A 21,115-nucleotide genomic window follows, 5' to 3' on the forward strand; every position below is an offset into this window, starting at 1 on the left:
TAACATAGTCATAAAGTATAGAGACATATTTCTTTAAACCTTTTTGTTTAAAAATAGGTTCTTATCTTCTTCAGGAAAACAAAAATGCTAAAACTATTAGTATTTCAACACCTGACATTTAATTTGCTAGCTATCTGGAAATTGATCAGTCAAGGCAGTTTGTGTTTCTCAGGACTGGGCAGTCCTGGAGTGGATAATAGAGATAAACAATGACTATGGGACAAAGACTCAGAATCAGGTAACTGCCTCTCCATTTCCTACTATAGAGTGCAGCAGGGAAGCTTAGTTGTGATAGTAGAAAGATTACTTCTTAAAGACCACACTTAATTTTAAAGTCTACTGTAAACACATAGCAGAAATAAATGGAGGCTAGATGTCACAGAAAAAATACCATCTCATTAATTAAAAATAAAATAAAAATCCACCCTTTTCAAGATCTTTTACCACTCTCAAATATTTCTACTGCCTTCACCCATCAGATATTACTAGTTGGGTGGCAAGCTCTCATTGGAAATGAAGAAGAAAAGATAAGGGAATCAAAAGGGAAAATGTGTGAAGCCAGACAAATGTCTCAGTTTTCAACCAATCTATCAATTAGCAAGTTTTTATTGAATGCTTACACGCTCTGCAATGTGCTAGGTGTGGGAGCAAACATGAAAAAAGAAAAGGACAAGGTCTCTGACTTTTCAAAACTTACAATCTAATTTAGAAGAAAAAAAGCCTAATGTATGAAATAATCAGAACTTACGATTACATTTGTGAAACTGGGTACATCTGTAATCTTTAGTTTACAGGTGGGCTGGAATCCAAATTTCATTGAAAGTCAACTGTTTGGAATTCCATAAGCAATTTCCCACAAAATCAGTGTTATACATAGCAGTTAGGTTCCCAAATTCACAAGCCTTCTAAATTCATATTGTATAACTGCTATAGAATCTCACCATATATAGCTATACTTCTGTGGGAAAATATGTCTAGAATTCTAACTTGGGATGCCAGGACCACATCGCCCTGTGCTGCTAGGAACATGGTAGGATCCTTTCCAAAACAGGTCAAGTAGGGAGAATAAGAATTCTGCCAGTCCCATATGGGGATCCTTAAGGCTCCAGCTGGGCAAGGCCTAAGAGTAAAGATTTGGAAGGAAGGCAAGAAGAGCTGTTTGTGTCAGGCCAGATCCTTATTCTGAAGGCCCCTCAGAATTTTCTCTATTGTTTATTCCAACTCCAGGTTCTCTCTTTCCCTGGCACACAGAGGAACAGAAAGCAAGCTCAACTCCTCTCTTGCTTCCTGAGTCAAGCACATAGTCCTTTTAAAGGGCTTTGTGGAGAGGCGGGGCAAGATGGCAGACTGGTGAGCTGTAAGTTTTAGTTACTCCTCCAGGAAAGTAGGTAGAAAGCCAGGAACTGCGTGGACTGGACATCACAGAGCAATCTGTCTTTGGGCATACTTCATACAACACTCATGAAAATGTCGAACTGCTGAGTCAGCGAAATCTGTAAGTTTTTGCGGCCAGGGGACCCGCACCCCTCCTGCCAGGCTCAGTCCCGTGGGAGGAGGGGCTGCCAGCTCCGGGAAGGAGAAGGGAGAACTGCAGTGGCAGCCCTTATCGGCAACTCATTCTACTGATCCATACTCCAACCATAGATAGACTGAGACCAGACAACAGAGAATCTGAGAGCTGCCAGCCCAGCAGAGAGGAGACAGGCATAGAAAAAAAAAAAAACAACACGAAAAACTCCAAAATAAAAGCAGAGGATTTTTGGAGTTCTGGTGAACACAGAAAGGGGAAGGGCGGAGCTCAGGCCTTGAGGCGCATATGCAAATCCCGAAGAAAAGCTGATCTCTCTGCCCTGTGGACCTTTCCTTAATGGCCCTGGTTGCTTTGTCTATTAGCATTTCAATAACCCATTAGATCTCCGAGAAGGGCCCTTTTTTTTTTTTTTTTTTCCAATCCTTTTTTCTTTTTCTAAAACAATTACTCTAAGAAGCCCAATACAGAAACCTTCAAAGAATTGCAATTTGGGCACGTCAAGCCAAGAGCAGAACTAAGAGAGCTCTGAGACAAAAGGCAATAATCCAGTGGCTGAGAAAATTCACTGAACACCACAACCTCCCAAGAAAAGGGGGGTGTCCGCTCACAGCCACCATCCTGGTGGACAGGAAACACTCCTGCCCATCGCCAGCCCCATAGCCCAGAGCTCCCCAGACAACCCAGTGTGACGGAAGTGCTTCAAATAACAGGCACACACCACAAAACTGGGCGTGGACATTAGCCTTCCCTGCAACCTCAGCTGATTGTCCCAGAGTTGGGAAGGTGGAGCAGTGTGAATTAACAAAGCCCCATTCAGCCATCATTTGAGCAGACTGGGAGCCTCCCTACACAGCCCAGCAGCCCAGAACTGCCCTGGGGGGACGGCACTCACCTGTGACATAGCACAGTCATCCCTCAACAGAGGACCCGGGGTGCACGGCCTGAAAGAGGGGCCCACTTGCAAGTCTCAGGAGCCATACGCCAATACCAAGGACTTGTGGGTCAGTGGCAGAGACAAACTGTGGCAGGACTGAACTGAAGGATTAGACTAATGCAGCAGCTTTAAAACTCTAGGATCACCAGGGAGATTTGATTGTTAGGGCCACCCCCCATCCCCGACTGCCCAGAAACACGCCCCACATACAGGGCAGGCAACACCAACTACACACGCAAGCTTGGTACACCAATTGGGCCCCACAAGACTCACTCCCCCACTCACCAAAAAGGCTAAGCAGGGGAGAACTGGCTTGTGGAGAACAGGTGGCTCGTGGACGCCACCTGCTGGTTAGTTAGAGAAAGTGTACTCCACGAAGCTGTAGATCTGATAAATTAGAGATAAGGACTTCAATAGGTCTACAAACCCTAAAAGAACCCTATCAAGTTCAGCAAATGCCACGAGGCCAAAAACAACAGAAAATTATAAAGCATATGAAAAAACCAGACGATATGGATAACCCAAGCCCAAGCACCCAAATCAAAAGACCAGAAGAGACACACCACCTAGAGCAGCTACTCAAAGAACTAAAGATGAACAATGAGACCATAGTACGGGATATAAAGGAAATCAAGACGACTCTAGAAGAGCATAAAGAAGACATTGCAAGACTAAATAAAAAAATGGATGATCTTATGGAAATTAAAGAAACTGTTGACCAAATTAAAAAGATTCTGGACACACACAGTACAAGACTAGAGGAAGTTGAACAACGAATCAGTGACCTGGAAGATGACAGAATGGAAAATGAAAGCATAAAAGAAAGAATGGGGAAAAAAATTGAAAAAATTGAAATGGACCTCAGGGATATGATAGATAATATGAAACGTCCAAATATAAGACTCATTGGTGTCCCAGAAGGGGAAGAAAAGGGTAAAGGTCTAGGAAGAGTATCCAAAGAAATTGTTGGGGAAAACTTCCCAAATCTTCTAAACAACATAAATACACAAATCATAAATGCTCAGCGAACTCCAAATAGAATAAATCCAAATAAATCCACTCCGAGACATATACTGATCACACTGTCAAACACAGAAGAGAAGGAGCAAGTTCCGAAAGCAGCAAGAGAAAAGCAATTCACCACATACAAAGGAAACAGCATAAGACTAAGTAGTGACTACTCAGCAGCCACCATGGAGGCAAGAAGGCAGTGGCACGATATATTTAAAATTCTGAGTGAGAGGAATTTCCAGCCAAGAATACTTTATCCAGCAAAGCTCTCCTTCAAATTTGAGGGAGAGCTTCAATTTTTCACAGACAAACAAATGCTGAGAGAATTTGCTAACAAGAGACCTGCCCTACTGGAGATACTCAAGGGAGCCCTACAGACAGAGAAACAAAGACAGGACAGAGAGACTTGGAGAAAGGTTCAGTACTAAAGAGATTCGGTATGGGTACAATAAAGGATATTAATAGAGAGAGGGAAAAATATGGCAAACATAAACCAATGATAAGATGGCCGATTCAAGAAATGCCTTCACGGTTATAACGTTGAATGTAAATGGATTAAACTCCCCAATTAAAAGATATAGATTCGCAGAATGGATCAAAAAAAATGAACCATCAATATGTTGCATACAAGAGACTCATCTTAGACACAGGGACACAAAGAAACTGAAAGTGAAAGGATGGAAACAAATATTTCATGCAAGCTACAGCCAAAAGAAAGCAGGTGTAGCAATATTAATCTCAGATAAAATAGACTTCAAATGCAGGGATGTTTTGAGAGACAAAGAAGGCCACTACATACTAATAAAAGGGGCAATTCAGCAAGAAGAAATAACAATCGTAAATGTCTATGCACCCAATCAAGGTGCCACAAAATACATGAGAGAAACACTGGCAAAACTAAAGGAAGCAATTGATGTTTCCACAATAATTGTGGGAGACTTCAACACATCACTCTCTCCTATAGATAGATCAACCAGACAGAAGACCAATAAGGAAATTGAAAACCTAAACAATCTGATAAATGAATTAGATTTAACAGACATATACAGGACATTACATCCCAAATCACCAGGATACACATACTTTTCTAGTGCTCATGGAACTTTCTCCAGAATAGATCATATGCTGGGACATAAAACAAGCCTCAATAAATTTAAAAAGATTGAAATTATTCAAAGCACATTCTCTGACCACAATGGAATACAATTAGAAGTCAATAACCATCAGAGACTTAGAAAATTCACAAATACCTGGAGGTTAAACAACACACTCCTAAACAATCAGTGGTTTAAAGAAGAAATAGCAAGAGAAATTGCTAAATAGATAGAGACGAATGAAAATGAGAACACAACATACCAAAACCTATGGGATACAGCAAAAGCAGTGCTAAGGGGGAAATTTATAGCACTAAACGCATATATTAAAAAGGAAGAAAGAGCCAAAATCAAAGAACTAATGGATCAACTGAAGAAGCTAGAAAATGAACAGCAAACCAATCCTAAACCAACTACAAGAAAAGAAATAACAAGGATTGAAGCAGAAATAAATGACATAGAGAACAAAAAAACAATAGAGAGGATAAATATCACCAAAAGTTGGTTCTTTGAGAAGATCAACAAAATTGACAAGCCCCTAGCTAGACTGACAAAATCAAAAAGAGAGAAGACCCATATAAACAAAATAATGAATGAAAAAGGTGACATAACTGCAGATCCTGAAGAAATTAAAAAAATTATAAGAGGATATTATGAACAACTGTATGGCAACAAACTGGACAATGTAGAAGAAATGGACAATTTCCTGGAAACATATGAACAACCTAGACTGACCAGAGAAGAAATAGAAGACCTCAACCAACCCATCACAAGCAAAGAGATCCAATCAGTCATCAAAAATCTTCCCACAAATAAATACCCAGAGCCAGATGGCTTCACAGGGGAATTCTACCAAACTTTCCAGAAAGAACTGACACCAATCTTACTCATCTTTCAAAACATTGAAGAAAATGGAACACTACCTAACTCATTTTATGAAGCTAACATCAATCTAATACCAAAACCAGGCAAAGATGCTACAAAAAAGGAAAACTACCGGCCAATCTCCCTAATGAATATAGATGCAAAAATCCTCAACAAAATACTTGCAAATCGAATCCAAAGACACATTAAAAAAATCATACACCATGACCAAGTGGGGTTCATTCCAGGCATGCAAGGATGGTTCAACATAAGAAAAACAATCAATGTATTACAACACATTAAAAACTCGAAAGGGAAAAATCAATTGATCATCTCAATAGATGCTGAAAAAGCATTTGACAAAATCCAACATCCCTTTTTGATAAAAACACTTCAAAAGGTAGGAATTGAAGGAAACTTCCTCAACATGATAAAGAGCATATACGAAAAACCCACAGCCAGCATAGTACTCAATGGTGAGAGACTGAAAGCCTTCCCTCTAAGATCAGGAACAAGACAAGGATGCCCGCTGTCACCACTGTTATTCAACATTGTGCTGGAAGTGCTAGCCAGGGCAATCCGGCAAGACAAAGAAATAAAAGGCATCCAAATTGGAAAAGAAGAAGTAAAACTGTCATTGTTTGCAGATGATATCATCTTATATCTAGAAAACCCTGAGAAATCGACGATACAGCTACTAGAGCTAATAAACAAATTTAGCAAAGTAGCGGGATACAAGGTTAATGCACATAAGTCAGTAATGTTTCTATATGCTAGAAATGAACAAACTGAAGAGACACTCAAGAAAAAGATACCATTTTCAATAGCAACTAAAAAAATCAAGTACCTAGCAATAAACTTAACCAAAGATGTAAAAGACCTATACAAAGAAAACTACATAACTCTACTAAAAGAAATAGAAGGGGACCTTAAAAGATGGAAAAATATTCCATGTTCATGGATAGGAAGGCTAAATGTCATTAAGATGTCAATTCTACCCAAACTCATCTACAGATTCAATGCAATCCCAATCAAAATTCCAACAACCTACTTTGCAGACTTGGAAAAGCTAGTTATCAAATTTATTAGGAAAGGGAAGATGCCTCGAATTGCTAAAGACGCTCTAAAAAAGAAAAACGAAGTGGGAGGACTTACACTCCCTGACTTTGAAGCTTATTATAAAGCCACAGTTGCCAAAACAGCATGGTACTGGCACAAAGACAGACATATAGATCAATGGAATCGAATTTAGAATTCAGAGATAGACCCTCAGATCTATGGCCGACTGATCTTTGATAAGGCCCCCAAAGTCACTGAACTGAGTCATAATGGTCTTTTCAACAAATGGGGTTGGGAGAGTTGGATATCCATATCCAAAAGAATGAAAGAGGACCCCTACCTCACCCCCTACACAAAAATTAACTCAAAATGGACCAAAGATCTCAATACAAAAGAAAGTACCATAAAACTCCTAGAAGATAATGTAGGAAAACATCTTCAAGACCTTGTATTAGGCGGCCACTTCCTAGACTTTACACCCAAAGCACAAGCAACAAAAGAGAAAATAGATAAATGGGAACTCCTCAAGCTTAGAAGTTTCTGCACCTCAAAGGCATTTCTCAAAAAGGTAAAGAGGCAGCCAACTCAATGGGAAAAAATTTTTGGAAACCATGTGTCTGACAAAAGACTGATATCTTGCATATACAAAGAAATCCTAGAACTCAATGACAATAGTACAGACAGCCCAATTATAAAATGGGCAAAAGATACGAAAAGACAGTTCTCTGAAGAGGAAATACAAATGGCCAAGAAACACATGAAAAAATGTTCAGCTTCACTAGCTATTAGAGAGATGCAAATTAAGACCACAATGAGATACCATCTAACACCGGTTAGAATGGCTGCCATGAAACAAACAGGAAACTACAAATGCTGGAGGGGATGTGGAGAAATTGGAACTCTTATTCACTGTTGGTGGGACTGTATAATGGTTCAGACACTCTGCAAGTCAGTCTGGCAGTTCCTTAGAAAACTAGATATAGAGCTACCATTCGATCCAGCGATTGCACTTCTCGGTATATACCCGGAAGATCGGAAAGCAGTGACACGAACAGATATCTGCACGCCAATGTTCATAGCAGCATTATTCACAATTGCCAAGTGATGGAAACAACCCAAATGTCCTTCAACAGATGAGTGGATAAATAAAATGTGGTATATACACACGATGGAATACTACGCGGCAGTAAGAAGGAACGATCTCGTGAAAAACATGACAACATGGATGAACCTTGAAGACATAATGCTGAGTGAAATAAGCCAGGCACAAAAAGAGAAATATTATATGCTACCACTAATGTGAACTTCGAAAAATGTAAAACAAATGGTTTATAATGTAGAATGTAGGGGAACTAGCAGTAGAGAGCAATTAAGGAAGGGGGAACAATAATCCAAGAAGAACAGATAAGCTATTTAACGTTCTGGGGATGCCCAGAAATGACTACGGTCTGTTAATTTCTGATGGATATAGTAGGAACAAGTTCACAGAAATGTTGCTATATTATGTAACTTTCTTGGGGTAAAGTAGGAACATGTTGGAAGTTAAGCAGTTATCTTAGGTTAGTTGTCTTTTTCTTACTCCCTTGTTATGGTCTCTTTGAAATGTTCTTTTATTGTATGTTTGTTTTCTTTTTAACTTTTTTTTTCATACAGTTGATTTAAAAAAGAAGGGAAAGTTAAAAAAAAAAAAAAAAAACAAGAAAAACAAGGAAAAAAAAAGATGTAGTGCCCCCTTGAGGAGCCTGTGGAGAATGCAGGGGTATTCGCCTACCCCACCTCCATGGTTGCTAACATGGCCACAGACATAGGGGACTGGTGGTTTGATGGGTTGAGCCCTCTACCATAAGTTTTACCCTTGGGAAGACAGTTGCTGCAAAGGAGAGGCTAGGCCTCCCTATATTTGTGCCTAAGAGTCTCCTCCTGAATGCCTCTTTGTTGCTCAGATGTGGCCCTCTCTCTCTGGCTAAGCCAACTTGAAAGGTGAAATCGCTGCCCTCCCCCCTACGTGGGATCAGACACCCAGGGGAGTGAATCTCCCTGGCAACGTGGAATATGACTCCTGGGGAGGAATGTAGACCCGGCATCGTGGGACAGAGAACATCTTCTTGACCAAAAGGGGGATGTGAAAGGAAATGAAATAAGCTTCAGTGGCAGAGAGATTCCAAAACGAGCCGAGAGGTCACTCTGGTGGGCACTGTTACGCACACTTTAGACAACCCTTTTTAGGTTCTAAAGAATTGGGGTAGCTGGTGGTGGATACCTGAAACTATCAAACTACAACCCAGAACCCATGAATCTCGAAGACAGTTGTATAAAAATGTAGCTTATGAGGGGTGACAATGGGATTGGGAAAGCCATAAGGACCACACTCCACTTTGTCTAGTTTATGGATGGATGTGTAGAAAAATAGGGGAAGGAAACAAACAGACAAAGGTACCCAGTGTTCTTTTTTACTTCAATTGCTCTTTTTCACTCTAATTATTATTCTTGTTATTTTTGTGTATGTGCTAATGAAGGTGTCAGGGATTGATTTAGGTGATGAATGTACAACTATGTAATGGTACTGTAAACAATCGAAAGTACGATTTGCTTTGTATGACTGCGTGGTATGTGAATATATCTCAATAAAATGATGACAAAAAAAGGGGCTTTGTGCTAGGGGGATTAAAAACAAACAAACAAAAAAGCTACCTTTAGTCATTTATGATGTACATTTTGCTTAAACTTTATACACCATCTCTACTTTGTTTCTAGTCTTGCCATCAGAAAATCTAACCCTGTTTAATAACAGTATTATGGTTGTTTTAAAAATGGGATCCTTATCTTTTAGTGATACATATTGAAACATTTACAGAGGTAGTGATATGTTTGGAATTTGCTTCAAAATAATCCTTTGGGGAGATGTGGGAATGGTGAGGTATAAAGAAAAGATGAGCCATGAATTCATAATTAAGCGGAAGTTACCCACTATTCTGGGTCACTTTTGATTATGTTTGAATTTTCCATACGAAGTTTAAAATAAAACAAAGTATATCAGTGGTGGGGGAGGAGGAAATCCCACGCTGAACTTGAACTACTGCCAAGATAAGATGGGGGCTGGGGTAGGGTAGGAAAAAGGAAGGTAAGTTGCAGCAGCTGAGAAGGAATTGTTTTTGTGGTCCTCAGGCTAAGGTGGAACATCCAAGTGACTTCGCATGAGTCAAGGCCTGACATAGCCACAAGAATTCAGAAAAGGTATGGTTTAGAATACCAAGAATTCAGAAAAAGTATGGTTTGGAATATCAAAAGCAAGGAAAAAGAAAGAGAAGGAATTTAAATTCAGCTTGGAAGAGGTAAGACTTAATTGGCTTAAAGGTAGAGAAAGGGACGATTCAAGTCAAAGAAAAAGTGTAAATAAGGACAGTGACATGGAAAGGAGCAAGCATATTGCTATAGAGTAATAGGGAAATGAAGCTGATCATGTAGGTTTTTTAGGAGGAGAGTGACATGATGATATGTTTTAGGAAGATTAATTTGATGGCAGTGTGTAGAACCATAGTTTTGGGACTACTGCAGTGATCTAGGCTTGAGTGGGTAAGGTCAATGATATGAGTTGTGGCAGTGGAGCTGAAAAACAGCAAGAGAAACAAAGAACAGAGGGCAGGTTGAGGTGTCAGAGTTAGAGAAGAAGACCTGAAAGATATCTAATTGGTTTCAGCTGAGACTGAGTGTGCATCTCATCACTGTATTAGGGAATACAGAGAAGGTTCTAGATCACAGGCCATGCCTCAGGAGGAAAATCATAGAAAAATAGGAAAAGAGCACTGAAAATAGTTTAGAAAGAAAGAAAAGTCTAGCTTTATGGATCACAGGGCAGAAACATTTCAAATAGACAACAATAGTTAACAAAATCAGATCCAGAAGAGATACTGAGAGAGAAAAGAACTGGGACAAGATCACAGGACAAGGCTAGATTACTGGAAACCTGTGAGAGAAGTTACAGTAAAATGAAAATGAAAACCAGGTTGTAGGTGGTTAAGAGAACAGGGAGGTAACAGATGCAGCATATAAATCTATTCCAGTAAAGCAGCAAAAAGAAAGAAAGATGATTAGAGGATGAATCAAAGCAGCTGAGTAAAAGGAAAGGCTTTTAATTTATTTTTAATAAATAAGGATGAACTAAGTATATTTAATGTGAAATGAAAGCAAATCCTAGAAGGAGAGAAGAGAACACAAAAGTGAGATTCTTGAGGAAACGCAGTAGGGGTAGCATTAGAGAGGAGGAAATAAAAACCATCCTCTAAAACAGGAGGGAAGGAACAGTATAAAGTTGGGACAATTCTATGTATGGTGTACATAAGGAGAGCAGTGGGAAATGAGAAAAACGGAGGCGTGGCCAGCCCAAAGATAACCTTGGAAAGAGGAGCTTGGATATTATACTGTAACTAAAGGTAAGCTATATATGAAAGGCCAATGATGTACCTGAGAGCATCACTTTAATATTCTGAGGACAGAGTACAGAATTTGTGGTGGGAATTGGTGGGACAGGGAGAGGATGTTGGGACAGAGAAGACTGGAGGTAGAGGGCTCAGTTTAAGAGGTTTTCCAAGAGAATTTTACACCCTCTAGGCTTTATGGCTACATCTCCCTCTACCTTCCTTCTCTTGTCCCAGAGTAAAAATTCAAAGGCAGCTTTGAAAATGGTCATGAAGGAAAATTTTTGGTCTCGTGGCAGTGATTTACAATGGTTCAGCTAGGGCATAAACAGGCAACCATATCTACTCAGGGGCTCTAAAAAGCTCACAGGAGCTTCAGAAACTTCTGGAAAATAGCTAAAAGCACAGCTTTCCTCCCATGAAAGGACAGAAAGGTCAGAGCTGCTCCTTTAAACCCATGAGATTTAAACGATCCTATTTGGCCAATACTTACTCATTGAGAATTCAATTTTGTCCTAAGTTACATATATCATATAATATTTTTTGAGTCAAAACTTTTGGTTGCTGAGAAGATTAACCACAACATATCAGGCCAGATTCTGACAGGTGATTAAGCGCTTTCTTTCTTGTTAAAATAAGAATGAATGAGAATGATCATACTACTTTATAAGATTCTGCTATGGAAGATGATTATCATTTTTTCCTCTAATTAAACTACTAGCCAAGTTTGAACGACTTAATATAAAATGTTGTTGAGGCAGGGCAAGATGGTGGCATAGAGAGGAGTGGAAGCTAAGTAGTCCCCCTTGAACAACTACAAAAAACCAGAAACAACTAGTATATAACCCAGAATAACTGCAGGGGGACAAACAAGACCATCCACTCATCATACACCAGCCTGAATTGGGAGGAATGCCTGAGAACACAGCATAAAATCTGTGAGTAAAACCTGCGGATCCAAGTCGTGAGACCCCCTCCCCCATAGCCCAAGCTGCAAAGCCTCCTGCTGCCAGACAGAAGCTCTCTCCCAGCAAGCGAATATAGCTCAGCTGAGCTCCAACTGGGGTTTTAAGTAGCGAGTGTGAACTGCTCACTACAGGTAAGCATCCCCAAAAAACAGACAGAGGCTTTGGGTGACGACTGACCTTGGAGAGCCAGAGGGTCACCTTGGACTGGGTCTGAAGGGGACTATCTGTTTCTTTTTTGGCTCTGTAGAGAAAGCCCCAGTCATATTCAGTTTCCAGGGCTGTGACTCCAGGAAGGGTGGAGACAGCACAAGCAGAGAGTGAGACCACTGAAATGCTAATGATCTCCACCTGGGGGCTCTGTCTTCTCTAGGAGGAAAGGGGTGGGGCCCTTTCCATTCAGAACCAGACCCCAGAGCCTGGGGGAACACAGCCATACCTCCTCACACCAGTCAAGAATTATAGGCTAACAGGCATCACCTGCTGGGCAGAAAAGCACAGTGACCTGAGGCATCACAGGGTGGAGCAATTTTCTAAGACACACCCACAGGGAAACCAGATACTGAATATTTCTTCCCTCTGGGACCTGAACCTGTTCTGGTCTGGGAAAACCTGATTTGGATAACCAAGGAAACCATGCCTAGACAACAGAAAATTACAACCTACACTAAGAAAAACAAAGTTATGGCCCAGTCAAAGGAACAAACGTACACTTCAACTGAGATACAGGAATTTAAACAACTAATGCTAAATCAAATCAAAAAGTTTAGAGAAGATATTGCAAAAGAGATAGAGGCTGTAAAGGAAACACTGGGCCTATATACGGCAGAAATCAAAAGTTCAAAAAACCTACTAGTAGAATCTATGGAAATGAAAGGCACAACACAAGAGATGAAAGACACAATGGAAACATACAACAGCAGATCTCAAGAGGCAGAAGAAAACACTCAGGAACTGGAGAACAAAACACCTGAAAGCCTACACGCAAAGGAGCAGATGGAGAAAAGAATGAAAAAATATGAGCAACGTCTCCGGAAACTCAAGGATGAAACAAAGTACAATAATGTATGTATCATTGGTGTCCCAGAAGGAGAAGAGAAGGGAAAGGGGGCAGAAGCAATAATAGAGGAAATAATTAATGAAAATTTCCCATCTCTTATGAAAGACATAAAATTACAGATCCAAGAAGCGCAGTGTACTCCAAACAGAAGAGATATGAATAGGCCTACGCCAAGACACTTAATAATCAGATTATCAAATGTCAAAGACAAAGAGAGAATCCTGAAAGCAGCAAGAGAAAAGCGATCCATTACATACAAAGGAAGTTTAATAAGACTATGTGCGGATCTCTCAGCAGAAACCATGGAGGCAAGAAGGAAGTGGTGTGATATATTTAAGATACTGAAAGAGAAAAACCACCAACCAAGAATCTTATATCCAGCAAAGCTGTCCTTCAAATATGAGGGAGAGCTCAAAATATTTTCTGACAAACAGACAATGAGAGACTTTGTGAACAAGACACCTGCCCTACAGGAAATACTAAAGGGAGCACTACAGGGTGATAGAAGACAGGAGTGCATGGTTTGGAACACAATTTTGGGAGATGGTAGCACAACAATGTAAGTACACTGAACAAAGGTAACTATGAATACGGTTGAGAGAGGAAGGTGGGGAGCATGTGAGACACCACAAGAAAGGAGGAAAGATAAAGACTGGGACTGTGTAACTTGGTGAAATCTAGAGTGTGCAACAATTGTGATAAAATGTACAAATATGTTCTTTTATGAGGGAGAACAAGCAAATGTCAACCTTGCAAGGTGTTAAAAATGGGGAGGCATTGGGGGAGGGATGCAATCAGCATAAACTAGAGACTGTAACTAATAGAATCATTGTATTATGCTTCCTTTAATGTAACAAAGGTGATATACCAAGGTAAATGCAGATGGGGGGGGATAGGGGAGGCATGTTAGACACTTGACATTGGTGGTATTGTCTGATTCTTTATTCTACTTTGATTTAAGGTTATTTTTCCTTTTGCTGCTTCTTAGCTGTCATTTTTTTTCCTCTTTCTTTTGCCTCTCTACCTTCTTTGACTCTCCCTCCTGCCTTGTAGAAGAAATGTAGATGCCCTTATATAGATAGTGGTGAAGGTGGTGAACACATAAATGTATGACCATGCAGAGAACCATCGATTATTTACTTGGGATGGAATGTATGGTGAGTGAACAAAACCATATTAAAAAAAAAGGGTTGATGACAAAACCTCGAGGGCAATATACTGAGTGAAATAAGTCAGACACATAAGGACAACTATTGCAGGGTCTCACTGATAGGAATTAATTATAATATGTAAACTCATAGACATGAAATATAAGGTACCAAGACATAGGACGAGGCTTAAGAATGGGGAGTGGTTGCTTAGTATGAGCAGAATGTTCAATTAGGATGAACTTAAATGTTTGGAAATGAACAGGGGTGTTGGTAGCAAGATGTGAGAATAACTAACAGCGCCGAATGGTGTGTGAATGAGGTGGAAAGGGGAAGCTCAGAGTCATATATGTCACCAGAAGGAAAGTTGGAGGTCAAAAGATGGGAATGTATAAAACTGAATCCGATGGTGGGCAATGTCCATGATCAACTGTACAAATACTAGAAATCGCTTCCATGAACCAGAACAAATGCATGACAATACAATTAGAAGTTAATAATAGAGGGGCATATAGGGAAGAACTATATACCTATTACAAACTATATACTACAGTTACTAGTATTTCAACATTTCTTCATAAACAGTAACAAATGTACTATACCAATACTACGAGTCAACAATTGAGGGGGGTTGGTTAGGGATAGGGGAGGATTAGAGTTTCCTTTTCTTTTTTTCTTTTTTTCTTTTTTCATCTTTCACTTTATTTCTTGTCTGGAGTAATGAAAAGTTTCTAAAAATTGAACAAAAATTAAGTGTGATGTATGCACAGCTGTATGAGGGTACCCAGGGGCAAGTGATTGTACACTTTGGATCTTTGGATAATTGTATGGTATCTGAAAAATCTCAATAAAAATGAAAAAAAAAAAAAAAAAAATAAATAAATAAAATGTTGTTGCCTGTTAAAGCTCTGACCTGGTATTTATATCCTATGAATGAATATGTAGTTCACACTAAATAAGTAACGCAATCAGAAGGATTGAAAATGGAGGCAGTGAGACAGACACAAATTCCAGTTTGTCCTTGGCTTTTCCTCACAGTTCAGCTTTTTTTTCCTGACCATTAGACCTGTGAACCTTCAGCAACTTCAGGCCAAGACCAGACTTCCATAGATTTCTTCACATGCATAATGACTAATCCTTATCTTAAATCCCTTGTTTTCTATCCTTACAGTGTTCAGCTTTTCTGCTCCAACTGTGATACACCCATCTTGTCATTTTACTTAACAAATAACATTAAAATGTCTAACTGCAATTGAGACAACAGAATTGCTAACTCTAAATGCCTACTAGGGAAAACAAAGATAAGCTCCTTATCACAATTTTCATGCCCAGCAAGTATGTTGGCAGCGGACAGGCCAACACTTAATGCCAACAAATTATGCAATCACATAATTGGGAAGAGAAAAAAGAGGCACAACAGTAACTTCATAAGAACTCATAATGTGCTATTCTTTACAAACAAAAATGAGAGGATTGAGATATCATTTGTAAGGTATGCTCTTTGATTTGTGACTCCTGTGGAGGCAGGTTACGTGAATCCACCCACATCTAAAGTTTTTCTCTCAAATTATACAGGTAGAAGGGAGGGATATTCTCCTTTAATGTTTGCTAATACCCCATTTATGAAAACTATATCTAAATTTTCAAGGATACTTTTATTATCCCTATCCCCCATCCCCTGAATAACATACCCATATTTGTACATTTACCTGAAATTCATCCATGATGCTGAATGTGTACTCGTGCCTGGCTATTACATGATGACAATTCTTACACAAATCTGCTGAAACAAAGAGACACATAATGAAGTCTTGGAAGGTCTCTCAAAACAGCAAAATTTCTCTTCTCAGCATGGTATTGCTTAAAAAGAATCTCAACTCTATTTATCATATTTAACACAGCAAGAAACACGTTATAATATCTACCCTGATAAGACATACAGAATCTGTCACATAGCAACATTACTTAATTAAGGAACTCAGAGATTTACTTCCCACTGAAAGCTCTCTAAGCAAATCAATTAACAGATATTGACATGTATGTTTTAAACCAGCTGTACCTATGTAAAAGCTTTTATTGATAGAAACTGTGCTACTATAACCAATCATAAATGAAAAACCAATGATGAACAAATTTCATTTACTCTAGACATGAAAGTGAATTTAATGGTAACAAAAGAATCTAATAAAAACAATATAAATAATAATAACTATGATTACTGAGCATTGACTGTGGGCCAGGTACTGTTTTAAACACTTTATATCTATTAATTCACATCACAAAAACCCAGTGAGGTAGGTTTCTACTGTTATCACGTTCAGGGATAAGGAAGCAAAGCACACAGTGGTTCAGTAACTAGGGAAGATTACTGAGCTAAGAAGTGTTAGAACCATAATTCATACCCAGAGCACTTGCTCTGCTGGGACCTACTGCCTGAAAAGAGATAGAGTTTAAAGGGGCACATGCCAAAAGAAGGAAAAAGATTTTTCTCATTTAGAACATTTTCAATTGTCTGACTCTATTCTAAAGGTTTGATTTCTTTCATACCCTTCTTTCTATTTTGGATGAATCATATAGTGGGTGAGTATATCTCAATAAAATTGTATTTAAAAAAAACCATTATTCTCTGCATATTTTTTTTCTCATATATTGAGAACACACCCAAGAACAAGGAGAAAAGCAAAACGGGAATGTGAACAGTCTAAAGACTTGTCAATATTTGGGAACTAAAATGTACAAGTACTTAGTTTACTCTGAGGTTGGTTAGTGTCAACCTCAGAAATGATTTATTTTTATTATACATCCTGTATTTATTTGTACTGAGAATGAGGAACAGCATATTAAAGTGCTAAAATCAGGCATACTTCCGGTAGCAAAACTAAGAGACAATAAAATAACAGTGAGGCAGAAGACAAAAAAAGCTATAAAAGCAGAAACAAGAGCTAAAAAGAACATAGTACTCTGAGGTCATTTAGTACAGGAGCAAACACCTTAATAGCTACTGGAGTACATCACTGTATTACACTATAGTAGAAAGCAAAACCTCACATGGATGACTTTAAGGTATAAAAATCCAGTCTTTATATCTTATTTAAGGCATATAGGCTTAAAAAAATATGTCCCTGAAAAATGATTCAATAAACGAACAAAAAATTGGTGCCTGAATCATAAGCTTAAGTTACCTTCAAAAGTAATTTATGCAGAATATCTGATGACACTAGATAAATAAGGTGTTAACTGTATTTTCCTTTCAAAAACCTAATTAGTAACTACATAGCACAATATGAAATTAAAACAGCCATCAGAATACTTTGCACAACACACAGACTTTGAAAGCTGATATCCACTAACAGACTCTCATCAAAAAAAAAAGAAAGAAGGAAAAGTCTACTTACGATCATAGGTAACTATTTCTTCTCCATCTTCTTCTTTCAAGGATTTGTTTGTGATCAGCATAAAATCCCGCTTGTTGCATACTGCACAGCCTGTAAAGTTCAGTAAGAAAGATCCATTCTCCAAGCAGGTATTACCCTAACATATTAGAAATAGGAATTTAATTATTTTCTTATATCTCAAATACCAACTTTATATTTCAAAATCTGGGGTGAAAATTATCAATAGACATATCTCTAAAGGAAAGAATCCGGCCAAAATTAATCACTAGGAGGCTATACTAAATAATTTTTTAAATTACTGGCTTTCCCAAAGAAATGTTATTTGTGTTAAATAAAATGAAGCACAGTGGTAGATCTTTAAGTTTCTGAAGCTGAAATTGTTTGAGAAAGGACCAAATGCAAATGGATATTTAGAGAAACCTTGATGAAACATTAATAATGTTAAATAAGAAAAAGAAAAATAAGAAGAATAGCCAACAATATTAAATGAGTTTCCTTATTACAAAACTAGAATGAAAATTCAATCAAATGGGAACAATTAAGCCAGTGATAAAGATGGTCTTTTTAAAATTATTTTTTATTGTGAAATGTAACATATATATAAAGTGATAACTTTCAAAGTCTGATTTAACAAGTGGTTACAGGGAAAATTTCAAAGAATGTTATGGGATACAGTTCCACAAGTTCAGTTATTTCCTTATTGTGAAATATAACATTTATACAGAAGAATGATAACTTTTAATACAATTTAACAAGTAGTTATAGAGAAAATTTCAAAGGCTGTTATGGGTTACAGTTCCTCCATTTCAATTATTTCCTTCTAGTTGTTCTAATACCCTAGAGACTAAAAATATATATATTTATATAAAGATTCAGTATTCATAATCCTTTGTTAAATCCTCTCTTGTCTGTTACTTCTTCTCCCTCTCATTTGATCACTGTCTCCATCTTCAGGGATAGCTGGGCAGTGACCATCCTAACTTGTTCATATTGAAAAGGGATGTCAACATTATGGGGGAAAGGGGATGCATCTGGTTGATGTTCTTGAAAAGGCTGTTGCCTCTGGGATTTGGAACTTTTCTGGCATAGGCACACTCTGAAGGATTTAAGTTTCTGTAAAATAAACTTAGTGAGTGAAACTTTTATAATCACAGATAGGGACCTGGGTATTCTTTTGGGACTAGTGTTCATTTGGGCTTGGCATACTGTGGCCATTTGGAATATCCAGCTGAAGCTTGCATAAGAGTGACATCCAGTATAGCCTCTCAACTCTATTTGAAATCTCTCAGCCTAAAGATGATCTTTTACACCGTGATCTCAGTTGATTGCTGAAATAACTTTCTCTCAAGTCTTAGTAATATCACAAAATAAACAATAAAAAACTCTCAGTTCAATAGATACGAGTCTTCAAGGATACGTGTGATTCAGATAAAGAAAGTAATGTCCCTGGCTCAAGGGAAGTTTTTGCCAAAGGCTCACTAATAATTTTAACAACTAAGTCATTTTACAAATAATCTAGTCCAACCCCATTTCTGACCAACAAACTTAAGTGTTTTAAAATAGTTAATTTGACTCAAAACTTTTCAAATCAACATTTCCTCAATGCAGTTTTGTGCTAGACACTATACAAAGCACAGTGGAGGATTCCGTGATGAACCAAACATGCTTCTACCTTCAAGGATTTTATAATGTATCAGGAGACAGCAGATATACCACACATCAGGCCATAATGAAGAGTTCATGGATTCCCAGCACCACAATTAATCTCCTTTTTCTAAGTGGTTTCTAAGTGGTTCCTGAATGCTACATATTAAGGAAGAGATTAATTCTGATGATGGGAGGGGGGGGGAATCAAGACATAACCATATAGTTTGAACATATTAAATCATACGCACATTGACTTAAATACTAAAGGAAAAAGAGCCTTGGAATCAGAGTATTAATTTCCAGCTATTAAGACCAATTACTCTGCTTTGATTTTTTAAAAAGAAATGTTATTGAGGTAATTTGCATACAAGAGTCACATATTTTAAAGGTACTGGTGAATGACTTTTAACAAATGTATATACCCATGTAATCACTACCCCAATCAAGATACAAAGTATTTCTATTTTCCCAGAAAGCTCCTTCATTCTTTGCAGTCTATCTTCAACCCCTATCCTACCCCAGGCACCTACTGATCTGATTTCTATCTCTATAGATTAGTTTTGCCTAGAATTTCATACATACAGAATCACACAGTGTAGTATTTTGCTTCTGGCTTCTTCTGCTCAGCATACTTTCTATGTTAACCACCCACACTGCCATATTTATTGGTAGTTGCTTTTTATTGCCAGGTAGTATTCCATTGTATGGCATTCCAGTTTGCTCAGTTAAATTATGAAAAATACAGGAAATAGATTCGTTTGTATAAAGGGGATTTATTAAGTTACAAATTTACAGTCCTAAGGCCATAAAAGTGTCCAAATAAGGTATCAACAAGAGGATAACTTCACTGAAGGACGGCTGATGGCATCTGGATCACCTCTGTCAGGTGGGAAGGCATGTGGCTGGAGTCTGCTGGTCTCTTGCTCCCGGGCTGTGTTTCAAAATGGCTTTCTCCAAAATGTCTCTGGACTTCTGTCTTAGCTCCTCTCTCTCAGCTCCTGTGCATTCTTGCTTCTTTTTCCCAGGGAGTTTTTCTACATTTCAAGGAGAAAATCTTTGCAACCTTGAGGTAAGCAAAGATGTCTTAAGAAATGAGAAGCATTTTAAAAAATTGATAAATTGGACCTAGTAAAAATTAGAACTCCATGGAAACACTCAATCAAAAGGTTCTACCCTAATCAAAAGACTAACAAGTCTTCCTACACAAGATTGCATTAAAGAACATGGGTTTTGTGAGGGACATTAAAGATTCAAACCAGCACATATGGATATGTTTGTCTTATATCCATGGAAACACTCAAATCAAAAGGTTCTACCCTAATCAAAAGACTAACAAGTCTTCCTACACAAGATTGCATTAAAGAACATGGCTTTTGTGAGGGACGTAAAAGATTCAAACCAGCACATATGGATATAAGTTTGTCTATTGATTCATTTATTGATGGACACTCAGGTTGTTTTCAGTTTTTGGCTATCACGAAGATTTGGTAATGAAGATTAAGATTCATGTACAAGTCTTTTGTGGATACATGTTTTCCTTTTTCAGTTAAATATCTAGAATGGAATTGCTCAGTCATATGACAAACTGTGTATTTAACTTTACAAAAAAACTTCCAAATAGTTTTCCAATTATTCTCAGCAGCAATGTTTAAGTTCTAGTTCCTCTACATCTCATGAATACACGATATTGTAAGTCTTTTTAATTTTAGCCATTCTAGTGAGTGGAAAGTGGTATTTCACTGTAGTTCTAATTTGCATTTCCCTGTTGACTAATGACATTAAGCATCTCTTCATGGCGCCTATTCATATATCTTCTTTTGTGAAGTATCTATTCAAGTGTTTTGCCCATTTTTAAAGTGAGATTGTTTGTCTTCTTATTATTGAGTTATGAGAGTTATTTATATATTTTGCATATAAGTCCTTTATCAGAATATGTATTATGAATATTTTCTCCCAGTTGCTGGTTTGCCTTTTAATATTTTTTCAAGGCAT

At 38.1% G+C, this 21,115-nt stretch overlaps 1 protein-coding gene across 1 annotated transcript in view; it reads right to left on the bottom strand.

Moving 5' to 3' along the window:
• Positions 1-21,115, bottom strand: part of CHURC1 (churchill domain containing 1) — a 38,581-nt gene that overhangs the window by 4,123 nt on the left and 13,343 nt on the right. Inside the window, 2 exon segments of the mRNA XM_037832523.1 lie at positions 15,791-15,861; positions 17,477-17,612. Of these exon segments, the coding sequence (XP_037688451.1) occupies positions 15,791-15,861; positions 17,477-17,612 (207 nt within the window).

This window comes from Choloepus didactylus, chromosome 4 (genome assembly GCF_015220235.1).
Source record: "Choloepus didactylus isolate mChoDid1 chromosome 4, mChoDid1.pri, whole genome shotgun sequence".
Taxonomy (NCBI): domain Eukaryota; kingdom Metazoa; phylum Chordata; class Mammalia; order Pilosa; family Megalonychidae; genus Choloepus; species Choloepus didactylus.